We start from the raw sequence: 14300 nt of genomic DNA, 5'->3' as shown, positions 1-14300 counted from the left end.
ATATTTTCGTTACGAAGTGTTTTATTGAAAGCTTTGTGTATCATGATATAGAATCCTAACAAAGCCTTTACTACCTTTACTATTTTTTGTAACTTTTTGTCACTCCTTTAAAGTACCCAATCTATATGTATATTACGTCATTTCCTTCACAACTACATTTTGTACCGGACTCATGTGCTACTGTACTCTGTAGGGGGCCGGAGCCTTGTCAAGCTGCAGCTTTTGAGGTCCTTTTTTCCCGTAACCCCCATATTTCGCGGGAATAAAGATAACTTGATTGATTGAGTGATTGCTAACATATGCGGCAACTTAAATGTCAGTTAGGCGAAGCTTTTACAGTCGCTGGCGGGGGGAGGAGAAGGGTAAAAGAAAGGCAACTAGGTCAACTTTTACTGAGCCCGGTTTGCTACCCTGCACTGGAGAAGGCGGAAAGGAAGGAAACGATCGAGAGGAAGAGGAAAAGGCTATTGCCGGAGCGTAGTAAGTTCTGTTCTCGCTGTCACGAACGGTCAGTCAGTCCGGTAGCCTCAAGTCTCAACAGCGCTTTCTTAGATTTCCGTAGCCGTGATGCGCTGTTCAATGGTCCCAAGATCTTGTTCACCGAAAAAGCGTTCTCGTTTAGTTGCTCTAGAGATGTGCGTAGGTCATATCTTTCGTTTTCAAAAGACGGGCAATGGCGCAAGAAGTTTTCGAAAGTCTCCGCGACACCGCTATCAGACATTTCGATCATAAATGAATGTGAGTGGTGAATGCAACACTACGGCGCAGAAGACACAGTGCTGCATCTTCACACCGGGAAAGACCAGGCAAAAGCCGCAGTTGCAACGACGGGTCGAGAGAATGCAACCGATGGTGTGTAAACTGAGGAACTCGCTGGCAAGATGTTTTGCGCAAGCGGCATCTGTTCTTATGGGATCGTAATTGCCGCTATTGTTAGAATATATGGACAGACATGACCATTTGCTGAGTGTCAAAGATTATCGACATTTCATCGCAAAGCCTTTCAAGACGCCCCAACTTCGAGTCGTATAAACAGCGAAGCTACTATAGTGAAGCTACTTTGTCACTACGAGAAACAAAAATATTCATAGAGAGGTCTTCCTCTGTCCTCTATCGAGATAGTTTTATCTAGTAGAGTGTGATTTTTCTCTCTATGGGAACACGGCACATGTGACAAACACTTAGATACTCGGCACAGTGGGCGCATGCGCTGTGGCCGCACAGGAATGCCACGTTTCGCCTGCGCTCCAAGCAAATACTGCAATTTAAGGATTCCTTGATTTGGCGTAGCTCTCTCTCCTGCTCCGTCCGAGCAGCATGATGCACTTCAGTTCTCGTTGGTGCTGCATGCATAGAAAAATAAAAAGAAAGACAACAAGGATTCAGCATAAAAGATAGACGATAAAGGATATAATACAGGAAACGACAGAGGGGCATACAAAGTTCTTTCGAGTAGGCCGGTTGTTTTTCACTCACAAAACAAGATAATCGCAAGACCCTTCGAATCTCAAGATATCACCCATCTGCACGGTCAGTAAACACTTGCCAATCACTGACCCTCTAGATGAATGACCAGACGTGTGTCTTCTTTTGTGGTGTCCTCTTCAAGTTATTCGTATTAAGTTTCCTTTTGGAGATCCACCAGTCCTTATTAATGGACAGTTATAGCATATGCCAATGGCCGTTTAGCTCAGCCTGCGAGTGGTATATGGAACTTCACATGAGCCGACTTAACCATTGTCAAAGGTAACCGCAAAAACACACGGGACACAGAAAGACAGTCCACTGTGCCTTTGCGGTTACCTTTGATAATCATGAGTCACCAACTGGCCATACACCCACACTCCTCTAAGTTACGATTTCACAACTTTAACGGCCGAGTTGCGCGGTGTGCGGTGAGCATGTGACGATGCACTGGGCTACTAGACAGTCCAAAAGCTATTTGTTATGGCGCACCTTGTTACTAGAAGATAATGCTAAATTGATAATGTTACCAGATAAGAAGATGCATAAGAATGAACAATATACATAAACCGCGGAAGCCACCGGCACATACGTCGCACGGTATCCTAAATGGCCTGCGCGAACGTCCGCTAGACGGCGCGTCGGTCGATAGAAACGCTGCCATTCGAAACATGCAACCATAGCCTTAGCGACTGCCCAGCGGCACACAATCACTGGGGCTATTCGCCGCGAGATCGGGCTACAGGTGGCAGCACCGTCGCCGCGCTAGTGTGGATAGGCGGTTGTCGGCGCGTATAGATGGCGAGGCAGGTACTGGTTGGCTCCGTTGGCCGTCCACGGCGCTGATGGGAGATTGATGTAGTGCGAGCCAATTCGGGAGGATTTCTAAATTCTTGGTTTTCTGGGCACTGTTTTCAAGGGCTTTGTCATGGCTGATCAGATAATCGGCTACAAATCTGAAAATTTCTGAAACATTAGTTCTTCCGAGGTTATTCATTAAATATTTGTGCGTCTTAGCTAAAAGAACGTCACTCCGTTGACCATTCAGGGCACTAATAGGTGATTCATGGGCTATTCGCCACGAGATCGGGCTACAGGTGGCAGCACCGTCGCCGCGCTAGTGTGGATAGGCGGTTGTCGGCGCGTATACACACGTGCACAACAGCGCTTCGTTGTGAGCGATGTGACCCGATTTCCGGCAAACAAAATGCGTTGACTGCAGCTTTGTGGTAATATGTGCGCTCTTCATTCCCGAATAATGCACGAAGCGCGCCGAACGTTACAATTACTTGTGAGAGAGGCGCATTCTGCCAACGAACGGGTTGCTCGCCTTCGGCGGCAGTCGGCGTTTTCGCAATGGGTGACGTTTTCTTGTTGTTTTATTTGTACATGTTTAGCTTGTGTTCCACCTACTACGCACTGCTGAATCGCGTGACTGAATTAACTATTTACTTCTTGTTCATTTGGATGCCCCTCAACAAAAAGAAAGCCCGTATTCCTGCGCGATGAGTTGAAATAGCACTTTGTGCACTGCGTGCCCAAATATTCATTCGCATTTCTCATTCAGTTCTCCGTGAAATGTAGGACAGTTTATAGGTTTACTGAGGAAAGCTACGTGGCTGACAGCGCTTTAGCGCTACAGAGACGTTAAACACGCACACGCTTGTTTTTATTCCAGTAACAGTAACTTGCACGACAGTAATGGAACAAAGGTCCGGTTATTTCACGGGACCAAAGTACGCTTTTTCATACGAATAATGTCCGCTGCCTTCTGCCAATCTAAACAACGCAACACAAACGCTCAAGGTAATGTAAAAAAAAAAAGATGTGGCTTCGCGTGAAATTGCTACAACATAAATGCAAACTACGCCGTTTGGATTAATTTTGACCATCAGCGCTCTTTAACGCGCACCTTAATCTAAGTACACGGGTGTTTTTGTGTAAATTTCGCCACAAGTTAAAATTGCGCAAGGGAACTCAGTTTTGCGATTTCCGTGTCATTTCACTTTCTGTTCATTTTAGGGGACAATTTAAGTACCGAGGTGTCAGACGTGACTTAACAAAAAATATTTCTCTCTAGTGAAACCAGGACCGTACACAACTAAAGCTCGTCGCGTAACGTATAAACAACACCTAACCACAACGCTCAAGTATATGCGTGCCTTTTTTTTTTACCACCGCGCCGCTAAAAGGCTATATTCACATGAGATTTAATACTTATCTTTAGGGCAACGCCAAGTGCACTTTGCAATGCGCTTGAACCACAGAGCGGCACCTACACTGATATGACTCTCGTGAACGGAGGGTACGACGACCGCACACAGCACTCTCGATAAGTGCACTCTCTGATCTTATTACAGTACATATTGCCACGCCCGCTTCTTCTTTTATTTTGATGTGTTCGAGTTTGACCAGCAAGTACGGTTATCAACGCTCGACGCTGGCCCCGAAGCAGTGTTCGAGAAGCTTCACGATTTTGGTAGATCGTTTTGTTAAGATTGCGCGCCGCACGCGAATGTTCCAGCTTTGTCGAGAGATAACACCGCCACCAGCGATATCGCTGGAAAGTTCCATAGCGCCTGTATAAAAGCCGACGCGCTTGACCGCTTGTCAGTTGATCGACGGACGACGCCCTGTTCGCCGCTATCATTGTACAGCGTGTATTGCTGTATTGCTAGTTCTCATTTTCCGGCCACAAGTTCGGCCAAATAAACAGTTTCATCCTGCAAACGCCGACTGCTGTCTTCGTCGACGTCACGACCACGTGACATCTGGTGGAGGTGCTGCTTCATGATCCGGACGCCACCGCGGAGCGCTGACCCAAGCCCAAGCCGCGACGAGGACGACGGCAAGGAAGTCCCGGATCGTCGAACAAGCCGCAGACAGAAGGGACTGCAGCCAGAGCACGGGCTCCTTCCCGAAAAACCCAGGCAGCCGCAGATCTCAACATCGACCACAGCGACGATGACCGACCACGTGCAGCCTGCGCCAATCCTTTTTCGCCAGCCCAAGGAGCCGCCAACCTTCCGCGGATCGTCGTTCGAAGACCCGGAAAGCTGGCTCGAAGCCTACGACCGAGTCGCCCTTTTCAATTCCTGGACCAGTGAAGACAAGCTACAGCATGTCTTCTTCGCCTTGGAGGACGCAGCTAGAACATGGTTCGAGAACCAAGAGCGAACCCTGACAACATGGGACGTTTTTCGCAGCAGGTTCCTGGCAACATTCACCAGCGTTGTCCGCAAGGAGAGGGCCGATGCTCTGCTCGAAACCCGCGTGCAGCTGCCAAACGAAAACGTGGCACTCTTCACAGAAGAAATGACGAGACTGTTCCGCCACGCAGACCCTGAGATGCCCGAGGAGAAGAAAGTTCGCTTCCTCATGCGAGGAATCAAGCAGGAGCTGTTCGCGGGACTAATCAGAAACCCACCCAAGACCATCCAAGAATTCCTCGGGGAGGCAACAACAATCGAGAAGACGCTCGAGATGCGCACTCGGCAGTACAATCGCCGCGCATTCCAAGACAGCGCAGGAGCTCATGCCCTCGGCTCCGACGACTTGCGCGAAACGATCCGAGCCATCGTGCGAGAGGAGCTGCGCAAGCTCGCATCTTTTGCACAGCCCGAAGTGACGTCGATTGCGGACGTTGTACGCGAGGAAATCCAACAATCACTGGGTGTTCCTCAACCGGCACCGCCGCAGCTGCAAGCAATGAGCTATGCTGCTGCAGCCCGACGCAACGCCCCCCCTCCTCGCCCACGTCAAGACGCCGCGCCGCCCCAGCAGTTCCGCCGCCAGGCACCACCGCCGCCACCACCGACGTCATACCGCCCGCCAGCCGGTCAGCGATACACGCCGAGGAAGACCGACGTTTGGCGCGCCCCCGACCATCGTCCACTCTGCTACCACTGCGGAGAAGCTGGCCACACCTACCGCCGCTGCCAGTATCGATGGATGGGACTGCGCGGGTTCGCCATCGACGCGCCGCGTCCACAGCAGGGTGAACGACCACGTGACATCGCCGACTATCTGGCAGGAGCGCAGTGGACCCCCCGAGGACCTTCCCGATCGCCGTCGCCAGGCCGCTACGCCTCTCCCCAACGCCGCCAGTACACTGGCCCCTTCCGGGGCCGGTCGCCTAGCCCGTATCCGGAAAACTAAGGGCAGCAACCGATGGAGGTACGGTTGCTGTACGACGAAACATCGAAGATCCTCCGCCGCCGACGACGACGCCACGACGAAACCTTGAAGACCCGACGCGAACCAGACAGAGCCCTGACGATGAAGCCTCGCGGACCGAAGTGGACCTGACAACGCAACGGGGAAGCAACGGAACAAACCGACGTAGCCGTGACCCGACGCCACGACCTAACTGCAATGCAAGACGACGAACTAGCGACCTCGACGTCCTTATCGACGGCCACAACGTCACAGCTCTCGTCGACACCGGAGCCGACTATTCTGTCATCAGTGGACCGTTCGCCGCGAAGCTGAAGAAAGTTAGGACAGCCTGGGAAGGCCCCGAAATCCGGACAGCTGGAGGTCATCTAGTAACACCGGAGGGAATCTGCACAGCGAGACTCACCATTAACAACCGGATTTATCCCGCGAACTTCGTAGTCCTGCAGCGTTGCTCGAGAGAGGTCATTCTTGGTATGGACTTCTTAAGCCTTCATGGTGCAGTCATCGATCTGAGATCCAAGTCGATAACACTATCCACAGAAAAAGCACTACCGCCGTACACGCCGCCAGAAAAACACGCCTTGAATGTTCTGGAAGACCAGGTCACCATTCCCCCTCGCTCCAGCGTCATCATTTCCGTTGGCACTCAGAAATCAGCAGACCTGGAAGGCGTCGTCGAGGGCGATCAGCACCTGCTTCTGAACCGTCAGATTTGCGTCGCAAGAGGCATAGCCGAGCTGCGCGATGGCAAAGGAAAGGTAGTGCTGACAAACTTCAGCCACGAATATAGGCACCTAAACATTGGTACGACGGTCGCCTACATCGACGAATTCGTGGAGGCCAGCAATGCTTTCGCCTTCTTCGATGCTACTGAACCTGCTTCGAAGGATCGAGATCCCCAAACAGATTTCGACGTCAACCCGAGCCTCCCGAAGCACAAGCAAGACCAGCTTCAAGCCCTGCTCCTGCAATTCAAGGACTGCTTTTCGTCGTCGTCAAGAATTCGACAGACCCCAGTCGCGAAACATCGCATCATAACAGAAGAAGGTGCCCGACCAATCCGACAGAGCCCGTACCGAGTTTCGACGCGAGAGCGCGAGGCTGTTAAGAAACAGGTCGACGAAATGCTACGCGACGACATCATCCAGCCGTCGAAGAGTCCGTGGGCATCCCCGGTGGTGCTAGTGAAGAAGAAGGATGGGACTCTACGTTTTTGCGTCGATTATCGTCGCCTGAACAAAGTCACGAAGAAGGACGTGTATCCCCTTCCCCGGATAGACGACACCCTGTATCGATTACACAACGCAAAGTACTTTTCGTCGATGTACCTCAAGACCGGTTACTGGCAAATAGAAGTCGACGAGAGAGACCGAGAAAAGACTGCTTTTATAACACCAGACGGCCTGTTCGAGTTCAAGGTCATGCCCTTTGGTCTTTGCTCGGCACCTGCGACTTTTCAACGGGTTATGGATACAGATTGGCCGGCTTGAAGTGGCAGACGTGTCTCGTGTACTTGGACGACGTCGTTGTGTTTTCCTCAAACTTCGACGAACACCTTCGGCGCCTTGAAGTTGTTTTTCAAGCAATCAAGACCTCCGGACTCACCTTGAAGCCTGAAAAGTGCCGCTTCGCGTACGAGGAGCTGTTGTTCTTGGGTCACGTGATCAGCAAGGATGGTGTTCGCCCGGACCCGCGGAAAACAGCTGCCATCGCTGACTTCCCGACGCCCACCGACAAGAAGGCCGTACGCCGTTTTCTCGGCTTGTGCGCCTATTACAGACGTTTCGTCAAGGAATTTTCACGGATCGCCGAGCCACTGACGCAACTCACGAAGGCCGACGTCGAATTCAGGTGGGAAACGTCGCAAGTTCAAGCATTTCAAGAACTGAAACGACGCCTGCAGACGCCTCCCATACTTGCGCATTTCGACGAATACGCCGATACGGAAATCCACACCGATGCAAGCAGCGTAGGACTCGGCGCCGTCCTTGTGCAAAAGACCGACGGATTCGAAAGGGTCATCAGTTATGCTAGCCGGTCGCTATCAAAGGCAGAAATCAACTACTCCACAACAGAAAAGGAGTGCCTGGCCATCATCTGGGCTACATCGAAGTTTCGCCCCTACCTCTACGGCCGTCCCTTCAAAGTTGTGAGCGACCACCACGCCTTGTGTTGGCTAGCTAACTTGAAGGACCCTTCAGGTCGCCTCGCACGGTGGAGCCTACGACTTCAAGAATTTGACATAACCGTCGTTTACAAGTCCGGAAGAAAACACTCCGACGCCGACTGCCTGTCCCGCGCCCCCGTCGACCCACCGCCGCAGGACGACATGGAGGATGACTGCTTCTTGGGAACCATAAGTGCCGAAGACTTCGCCGAACGACAGCGAGCGGACCCAGAACTCAGGGGCCTTGTGGAATACCTCGAGGGCAGGACCACCGTTGTTCCCAGGTATTCACGCGAGGACTGACGTCGTTTTTCTTGCGCAACGGTGTTCTCCTTAAGAACTTCTCGCCGCTTCGAGCCGATTCCCTTCTCGTAGTGCCCTCGACATTGCGACCAGAGGTCCTCCAGGCTCTGCATGACGACCCGACGTCTGGACACCTGGGTGTTGCTCGCACGCTCGCAAGAATACAGGAAAAGTACTACTGGCCGCGCCTTGTCGCCGACGTAACTCGCTACGTCAAGACCTGCCGGGACTGTCAGCGACGCAAGACACCGCCGACTAGGCCAGCCGGACTTCTGCAGCCTATCGAGCCACCTCGACGGCCGTTCCAGCAAATTGGGATGGACTTACTGGGGCCGTTCCCGACGTCCAGTACCGGAAACAAATGGATCGTCGTAGCTACCGACTACCTCACCCGCTACGCCGAGACAAGGGCCCTACCCAGAGGCAGTGCCGCCGAGGTAGCGAAGTTCTTCGTTGAGAACATCCTCCTGCGTCATGGCGCCCCAGAGGTCATCACCGACAGAGGTACGGCGTTTACTGCTGACCTAACTCAGGCAATACTGAGATACAGCCAAACACGCCACCGCCGGACCACAGCGTACCATCCACAGACCAATGGCCTCACCGAGCGGCTAAACAAGACCATCGCCGACATGCTGGCCATGTATGTCGACGTCGAACACAAGACGTGGGATGCCATCCTTCCGTATGTGACCTTCGCATACAACACGGCCATGCAAGAAACGACGCAAATGACGCCGTACAAGCTGGTCTACGGAAGGAGCCCGGCAACGACGCTCGACGCAATGCTACCAACCGCCACCGACGAAGACGACCTCGACGTTGCCGCCTATTTGCAACGCGCCGAAGAAGCTCGACAGCTCGCCCGCCTGCGCATCAAGAACCAGCAGAGGGTCGACAGCCGTCACTATAATCTTCGACGACGCCACATGGAGTACCAACCCGGTGACCGTGTGTGGGTCTGGACGCCGATACGCCGACGTGGGCTCAGTGAAAAACTTCTTCGGCGATACTTAGGGCCATACAAGGTGCTTCGACGTCACGGCGCTCTTGACTACGAGGTCGTCCCGGATGGCATTACGAACTCCCAGCGACGCCGCGCACGACCTGAAGTCGTCCATGTCGTGCGCCTTAAGCCGTTTTTTGCGCGTTAGCGAACCTAGGGACTCTACTTTTTTCCTTTGTTATTGTAATTTATTTGTGCATGCACTTGTTTTTCCTTTCCATGTTCTGTTGCAAGCATCGGGACGATGCTCTTTCAGAGGGGGGCAATGCCACGCCCGCTTCTTCTTTTATTTTGATGTGTTCGAGTTTGACCAGCAAGTACGGTTATCAACGCTCGACGCTGGCCCCGAAGCAGTGTTCGAGAAGCTTCACGATTTTGGTAGATCGTTTTGTTAAGATTGCGCGCCGCACGCGAATGTTCCAGCTTTGTCGAGAGATAACACCGCCACCAGCGATATCGCTGGAAAGTTCCATAGCGCCTGTATAAAAGCCGACGCGCTTGACCGCTTGTCAGTTGATCGACGGACGACGCCCTGTTCGCCGCTATCATTGTACAGCGTGTATTGCTGTATTGCTAGTTCTCATTTTCCGGCCACAAGTTCGGCCAAATAAACAGTTTCATCCTGCAAACGCCGACTGCTGTCTTCGTCGACGTCACGACCACGTGACAATATACAGCTGATCAAGGCCAAATGCTTCTTTACACCATGTTAGGCATACGTACGAGCGGTTAAAGTTGCACTAACGCAACAAAACAAACCGCCTTTTGAGGATCTGCATGACGTACGCGCAAATGCAAACACAACGGGGCTAGCAGACGACGCACGGAGCAATCCACACTAGGCGCGGTTCAGCCAGAAGCCGCTAGGTGGCGACTCCGCTCGATCTCGCGGCCAATAGGCGTGAGCACGAGAGGGGCAGGGGGACGGCCCCCTTAATCATGTAAAGGGGGGCGCCAATTCTGCCCCATACAGTTATTCAGTCTTACAATGTATGGATGAATGGATACACCTTTATTGAACATCCCGCAAGGTTTAACGTGACCCTGTCTTAGGTCTCCCGCGAGGGAACGTCAAGGCCTTGCCTCAACGCCGCCTTACAGGCTTTCTTGACTGCCCACGATTGGATGCCGAAGTCTGAGCTGCGCAGAGCTGCGGCCCACCTCGACGAAAGGATCTCCGGAGTAACTGCCATAATTCTGATAACTACATTACACTCCCACAACATGTGTTTGGGTGACATAACAAAACCGTATCTTAACGCCAGAAGGATATACCCACCACCGTGTCTCAAATTGAACAGGAGGCAGGCCGTCGCCTGGAGACAGTTCCAGAGGAACACCTTCCCTAACGCATTCCATCTGGAACGAATCTACCCGGACGAGCGTCAGGACGGCACAAATCGTGCCAGTAAGGGCCAGCAGTCGGACCATTCACGTCATTTTTGAATGCGCAGGGTTATGGCTACGCATGTTTTTTGTACGACAATAGCAACCAAGGACCCCTGATGTTGCATTCAAAGGACTTACTGCCCACCTTTACGCCGGAAAGCAGGGGACCTATGGCAGGCCTTTGTGAGAAGCCCGTCATCGCTTCATCATTTTCATTTTTTGCGTCCATTGCGGAGCTCGTTTTCTTTCGGACGGGGGGGGGGGGGGGGCACTGCGGTAAAACTGTGACCGTCCCCTCTCCTTTAGAGTAGAACCCTGCGCATGCCTCTAACTGGGGCAATCATCAAGCACAAAAGCCTTAAGATATTCTAAAGAGCTATGAATGCGTGTACAACAGTCTGCTGACACTATTCTTTGTTTACAGTGCAGCTGAGGTTCCGTGCTTGTGGAAAGCAGACATATCAAATGCCTTTTTCCGCGTCATTAGCAAATTATATTTGCATTGGTTATTATTATTTGGTTTGTTACTGTCATCAAAACCTGAGACGATCAATTTTCAATTGTTTCTTTAGTATATCCTTAGCATAGAACTCCTACAGACGAAACCTCTTTCATGAATACCGATATATGCCGCTCGCATTCTGCGCTTGACCTTCATCGTACCATGATATGTTAGAACTTTCCTTCATAAGGAACTAGTGGGTTTGTCAGGACCAGCGAATGGCAAGTGTATTAGGTTAGCGAGAAGGAAAGCGTAGCAATGTTTCAAATGTGAGCCTCGACCTGATCGCGCATGTATGCGCACAAACTCACTCACTCACTCACTCACTCACTCACTCACTCACTCACTCACTCACTCACTCACTCACTCACTCACTCACTCACTCACTCACTCACTCACTCACTCACTCACTCACTCACTCACTCACTCACTCACTCACTCACTCACTCACTCACTCACTCACTCACTCACTCACTCACTCACTCACTCACTCACTCACTCACTCACTCACGTCAAACAAAATAACACCGTCTCACCTTCTTTCTTCCTCTGCGGATGGTTCCGGAAATCCACGAAATCCGAGTGCTTAGGCTGTGTTTTTGTAAACGGCTTCCTGGGTGGCACACTTACTCTGTAAGGGTAAAAAGAAGGACCAATTCGTAATCACGACAGCGTACAGGATTCTTGCAGAGATCAAATGAGATCAAATGTCTTTACGTTTACGTATGCGCCCGAACTACCACTGTACGACGCGTCGGCGGACGTTTCTTTAAGCTACAACCGTTTCTCACATTCAAATAACACTGTCTACAGAAGCATGCACCTGTACCCTCAACGATTGCTCGCCTTCGAACGATCATTGGGGCCATAATCAAGCACGAAAGCTCTGTCATTTAATGCGTGAGAGAATGTTTACTGGTATATATACAGGGCCGATAAAACTATTAACCTTACTTTGCATAGTTGTCTAATGCATCGCTAAATATGCTTCCGCCGGCATTTGGGCGAAACTGTGACAATGTGGCAATGTCGAATTTATTTACATAGATATCCCCATCTCCTCAACTGACGGGCAGCTTAAAAAAAAATTCAGGAGCCCATACCCTATCGGGAAAAGGGGGGCAAGCGAAGCTTGCCTCCCTTTATTTCTATCGCATTGCGCACTATTGCGCAAGCTTTATTTCTATCGCATGGCGCAATATTGCGCAAGCTTTATTTCTATCGCATTTCGCAATATTGCGCAAGCTTTATTTCTATCGCATTGTGCAATGCTCCCGCCTAGCTGTCTCCTTCCTCTTTGCCGGGTATTGGATCTTCATCCACGTGCTTAGCAGCGCAACACTTCAGTTGCTAGAGGCAACAACGACGGTCATGCGTTCATATCCAGACAACAATGAACTTTGGCAACGTGAAATAACAAGTGACCTCGATAAAAGATCAGATTATCACATCAGAACGGCTGATCGCCGACACGCCCAGGATCGAAAGAGCATCAATTATTTGAAAAAGGCGCATACAAAAACGCCAGGCCTGCACGGAAAGCGCAGCACAGTCACAGCGAAAGCTGGAAGAGCGGCATTTCTAGAGCCCGCTGTAAACTCTCTTGGGGCTACTGTTATGACCGGCCTGCCGGGCTTGGCGCCGCTTTGACGCATGAGACGTTGTGGCTAAGACTACCCTGATTTCTTCCGGGTCAGCGGTTCCAGAGATGCCCCAAGAGCGGCGACAACACGAAGGTCGTTCGTCTATTATTGTCAGGTTGTCTGCGCCCCTCGTAAAACCCTTTGGGCACGCCTGACCGACTGACAGATTAGGAAGAGTTGTTGGCCGTCGAGGCGGCTTGCTTCGTCGTCAAGGTGCCCCGGACAAAGGGCCCAGCGTCTGGGAACCGTCTGCGGATGCATTTCCCACGTTCCCCGTGGCGCCTTGTTGCCGCTGTTTCCACAATTCGTGGTCTGCCTGGCGCTGCATACCCATCATTGCAACAGACTACGAAATTGACTTCCACGTAAGACTCAACGTCTTCGTGCTGTGCCGTGTAGTGCGCGGTGGGCAGTGTTTTTCCCTCGCCATGGGACGAACTGGATGTGCCTCTTTCTCCTTTCGTGGGTTGGGAAGGAGGCGGCGTTTCACATTCCCCTTTTGGGGGCGGAGGTGAAGATGGAAATTTTCATTGGACTGTCCTGGCCTCCATTGTTTTTTCCTACAGGGAACCCTGGGAAGACCAGGACATAAAATGCGAGCGCCGATGCGCTCCCGTCAAGCTCTCACAAGTTCTCTCAAGCTCTCACGAGCTCCGAGAGCTTCCATGATGCTAACCCCATCATGTAGCAACACGCTACCTGTAAATAAACGTTACTGTTAACAGCTCCTGGCTCCTCTCCTCGACATCTCCCCGGGTCTCTGGCTGGCTCCGGTCCTCTGGGCAGACCCCCGATTACATCACTACTAATACAAGTACACTAGCAAGGTACCCACTACGCCATAAATCACAATATTTGTAAAGTTTAGAAGCACCTACAACGCCATTACTCGTCATTCTGCGCAGAAGCGAGGTTCCAGCTACACATCTGTAAGGCATTATGTGCACTTTGTTTACGTGACGACTGTTGACGATGAAGAATTGTGGCTCAGCCCTTTGTAATGGGTTGGAAACTTTAAACGACTCACCAGTTACGTATATAATTCGCATTGTGTGACGCACGGTCGCTATTTCACTTTCTCACCATGCAAAATAACATACGTTGACGTGAGAAAGAGAGACAGAGAGAGGAGGGAATAACTTTATTGAGACCCTGAGGAAATGGATCATGGACTTATGGGCTTCCTTGGCAACCAAGGCAAGTGCACTTGCGAGGAACCCACTACGCTATAAATCATCATAATTTCTGTGAAGTAGGGAAGCAGCCACTATGCCATTTTTCTTCATTCAACGGAGAGCTGTGGTACCCGCTAAAGACATGTAAGGCATTATACGGACTTTGTTGGTGTTGTGCCTGATGACGATGAAGAATTATTGCAGAGCCCTTTGTAATGGGTTGGAAGCATCCAACAGCCCACTCGTTGCGCAATTCGCATTGTGTGACGCCTGGTTACAGAATTCGCGTTGTGTGATGCGTGGTTGTTATTTCACTCCTCTACCACACTAAATTACATATGTTAATGTGGTTCCTTCCGGACATGAAGCCTGTATAGCGTATTTTTGCAAGGCAGTTTCAAACACCGGCATGGCTCAGAGGTAGAACACTGGGCTCCCACGTAGAGGGCCCAGGTTCGAACCCCGTTCCATC

At 51.3% G+C, this 14300-nt stretch overlaps 1 protein-coding gene across 1 annotated transcript in view; it reads right to left on the bottom strand.

Moving 5' to 3' along the window:
- Positions 1 to 1111: 1111 nt before the first annotated feature.
- Positions 1112 to 14300, bottom strand: part of LOC119391228 (E3 ubiquitin-protein ligase MIB1-like) — a 36129-nt gene continuing 22940 nt past the window's right edge. Inside the window, exons 11-12 of the mRNA XM_037658902.2 lie at positions 11547 to 11641; positions 1112 to 1343 (exon numbers count right to left, since the gene is read on the bottom strand). Coding sequence (XP_037514830.2) covers positions 1129 to 1343; positions 11547 to 11641 — 310 coding nt within the window. The 3' untranslated portion in view covers positions 1112 to 1128. The remainder of the gene's footprint in view (positions 1344 to 11546; positions 11642 to 14300) is intronic.

This window comes from Rhipicephalus sanguineus, chromosome 4, assembly GCF_013339695.2.
Source record: "Rhipicephalus sanguineus isolate Rsan-2018 chromosome 4, BIME_Rsan_1.4, whole genome shotgun sequence".
NCBI lineage: Eukaryota > Metazoa > Arthropoda > Arachnida > Ixodida > Ixodidae > Rhipicephalus > Rhipicephalus sanguineus.
This window is presented reverse-complemented; position numbering and strand designations above follow the sequence as displayed.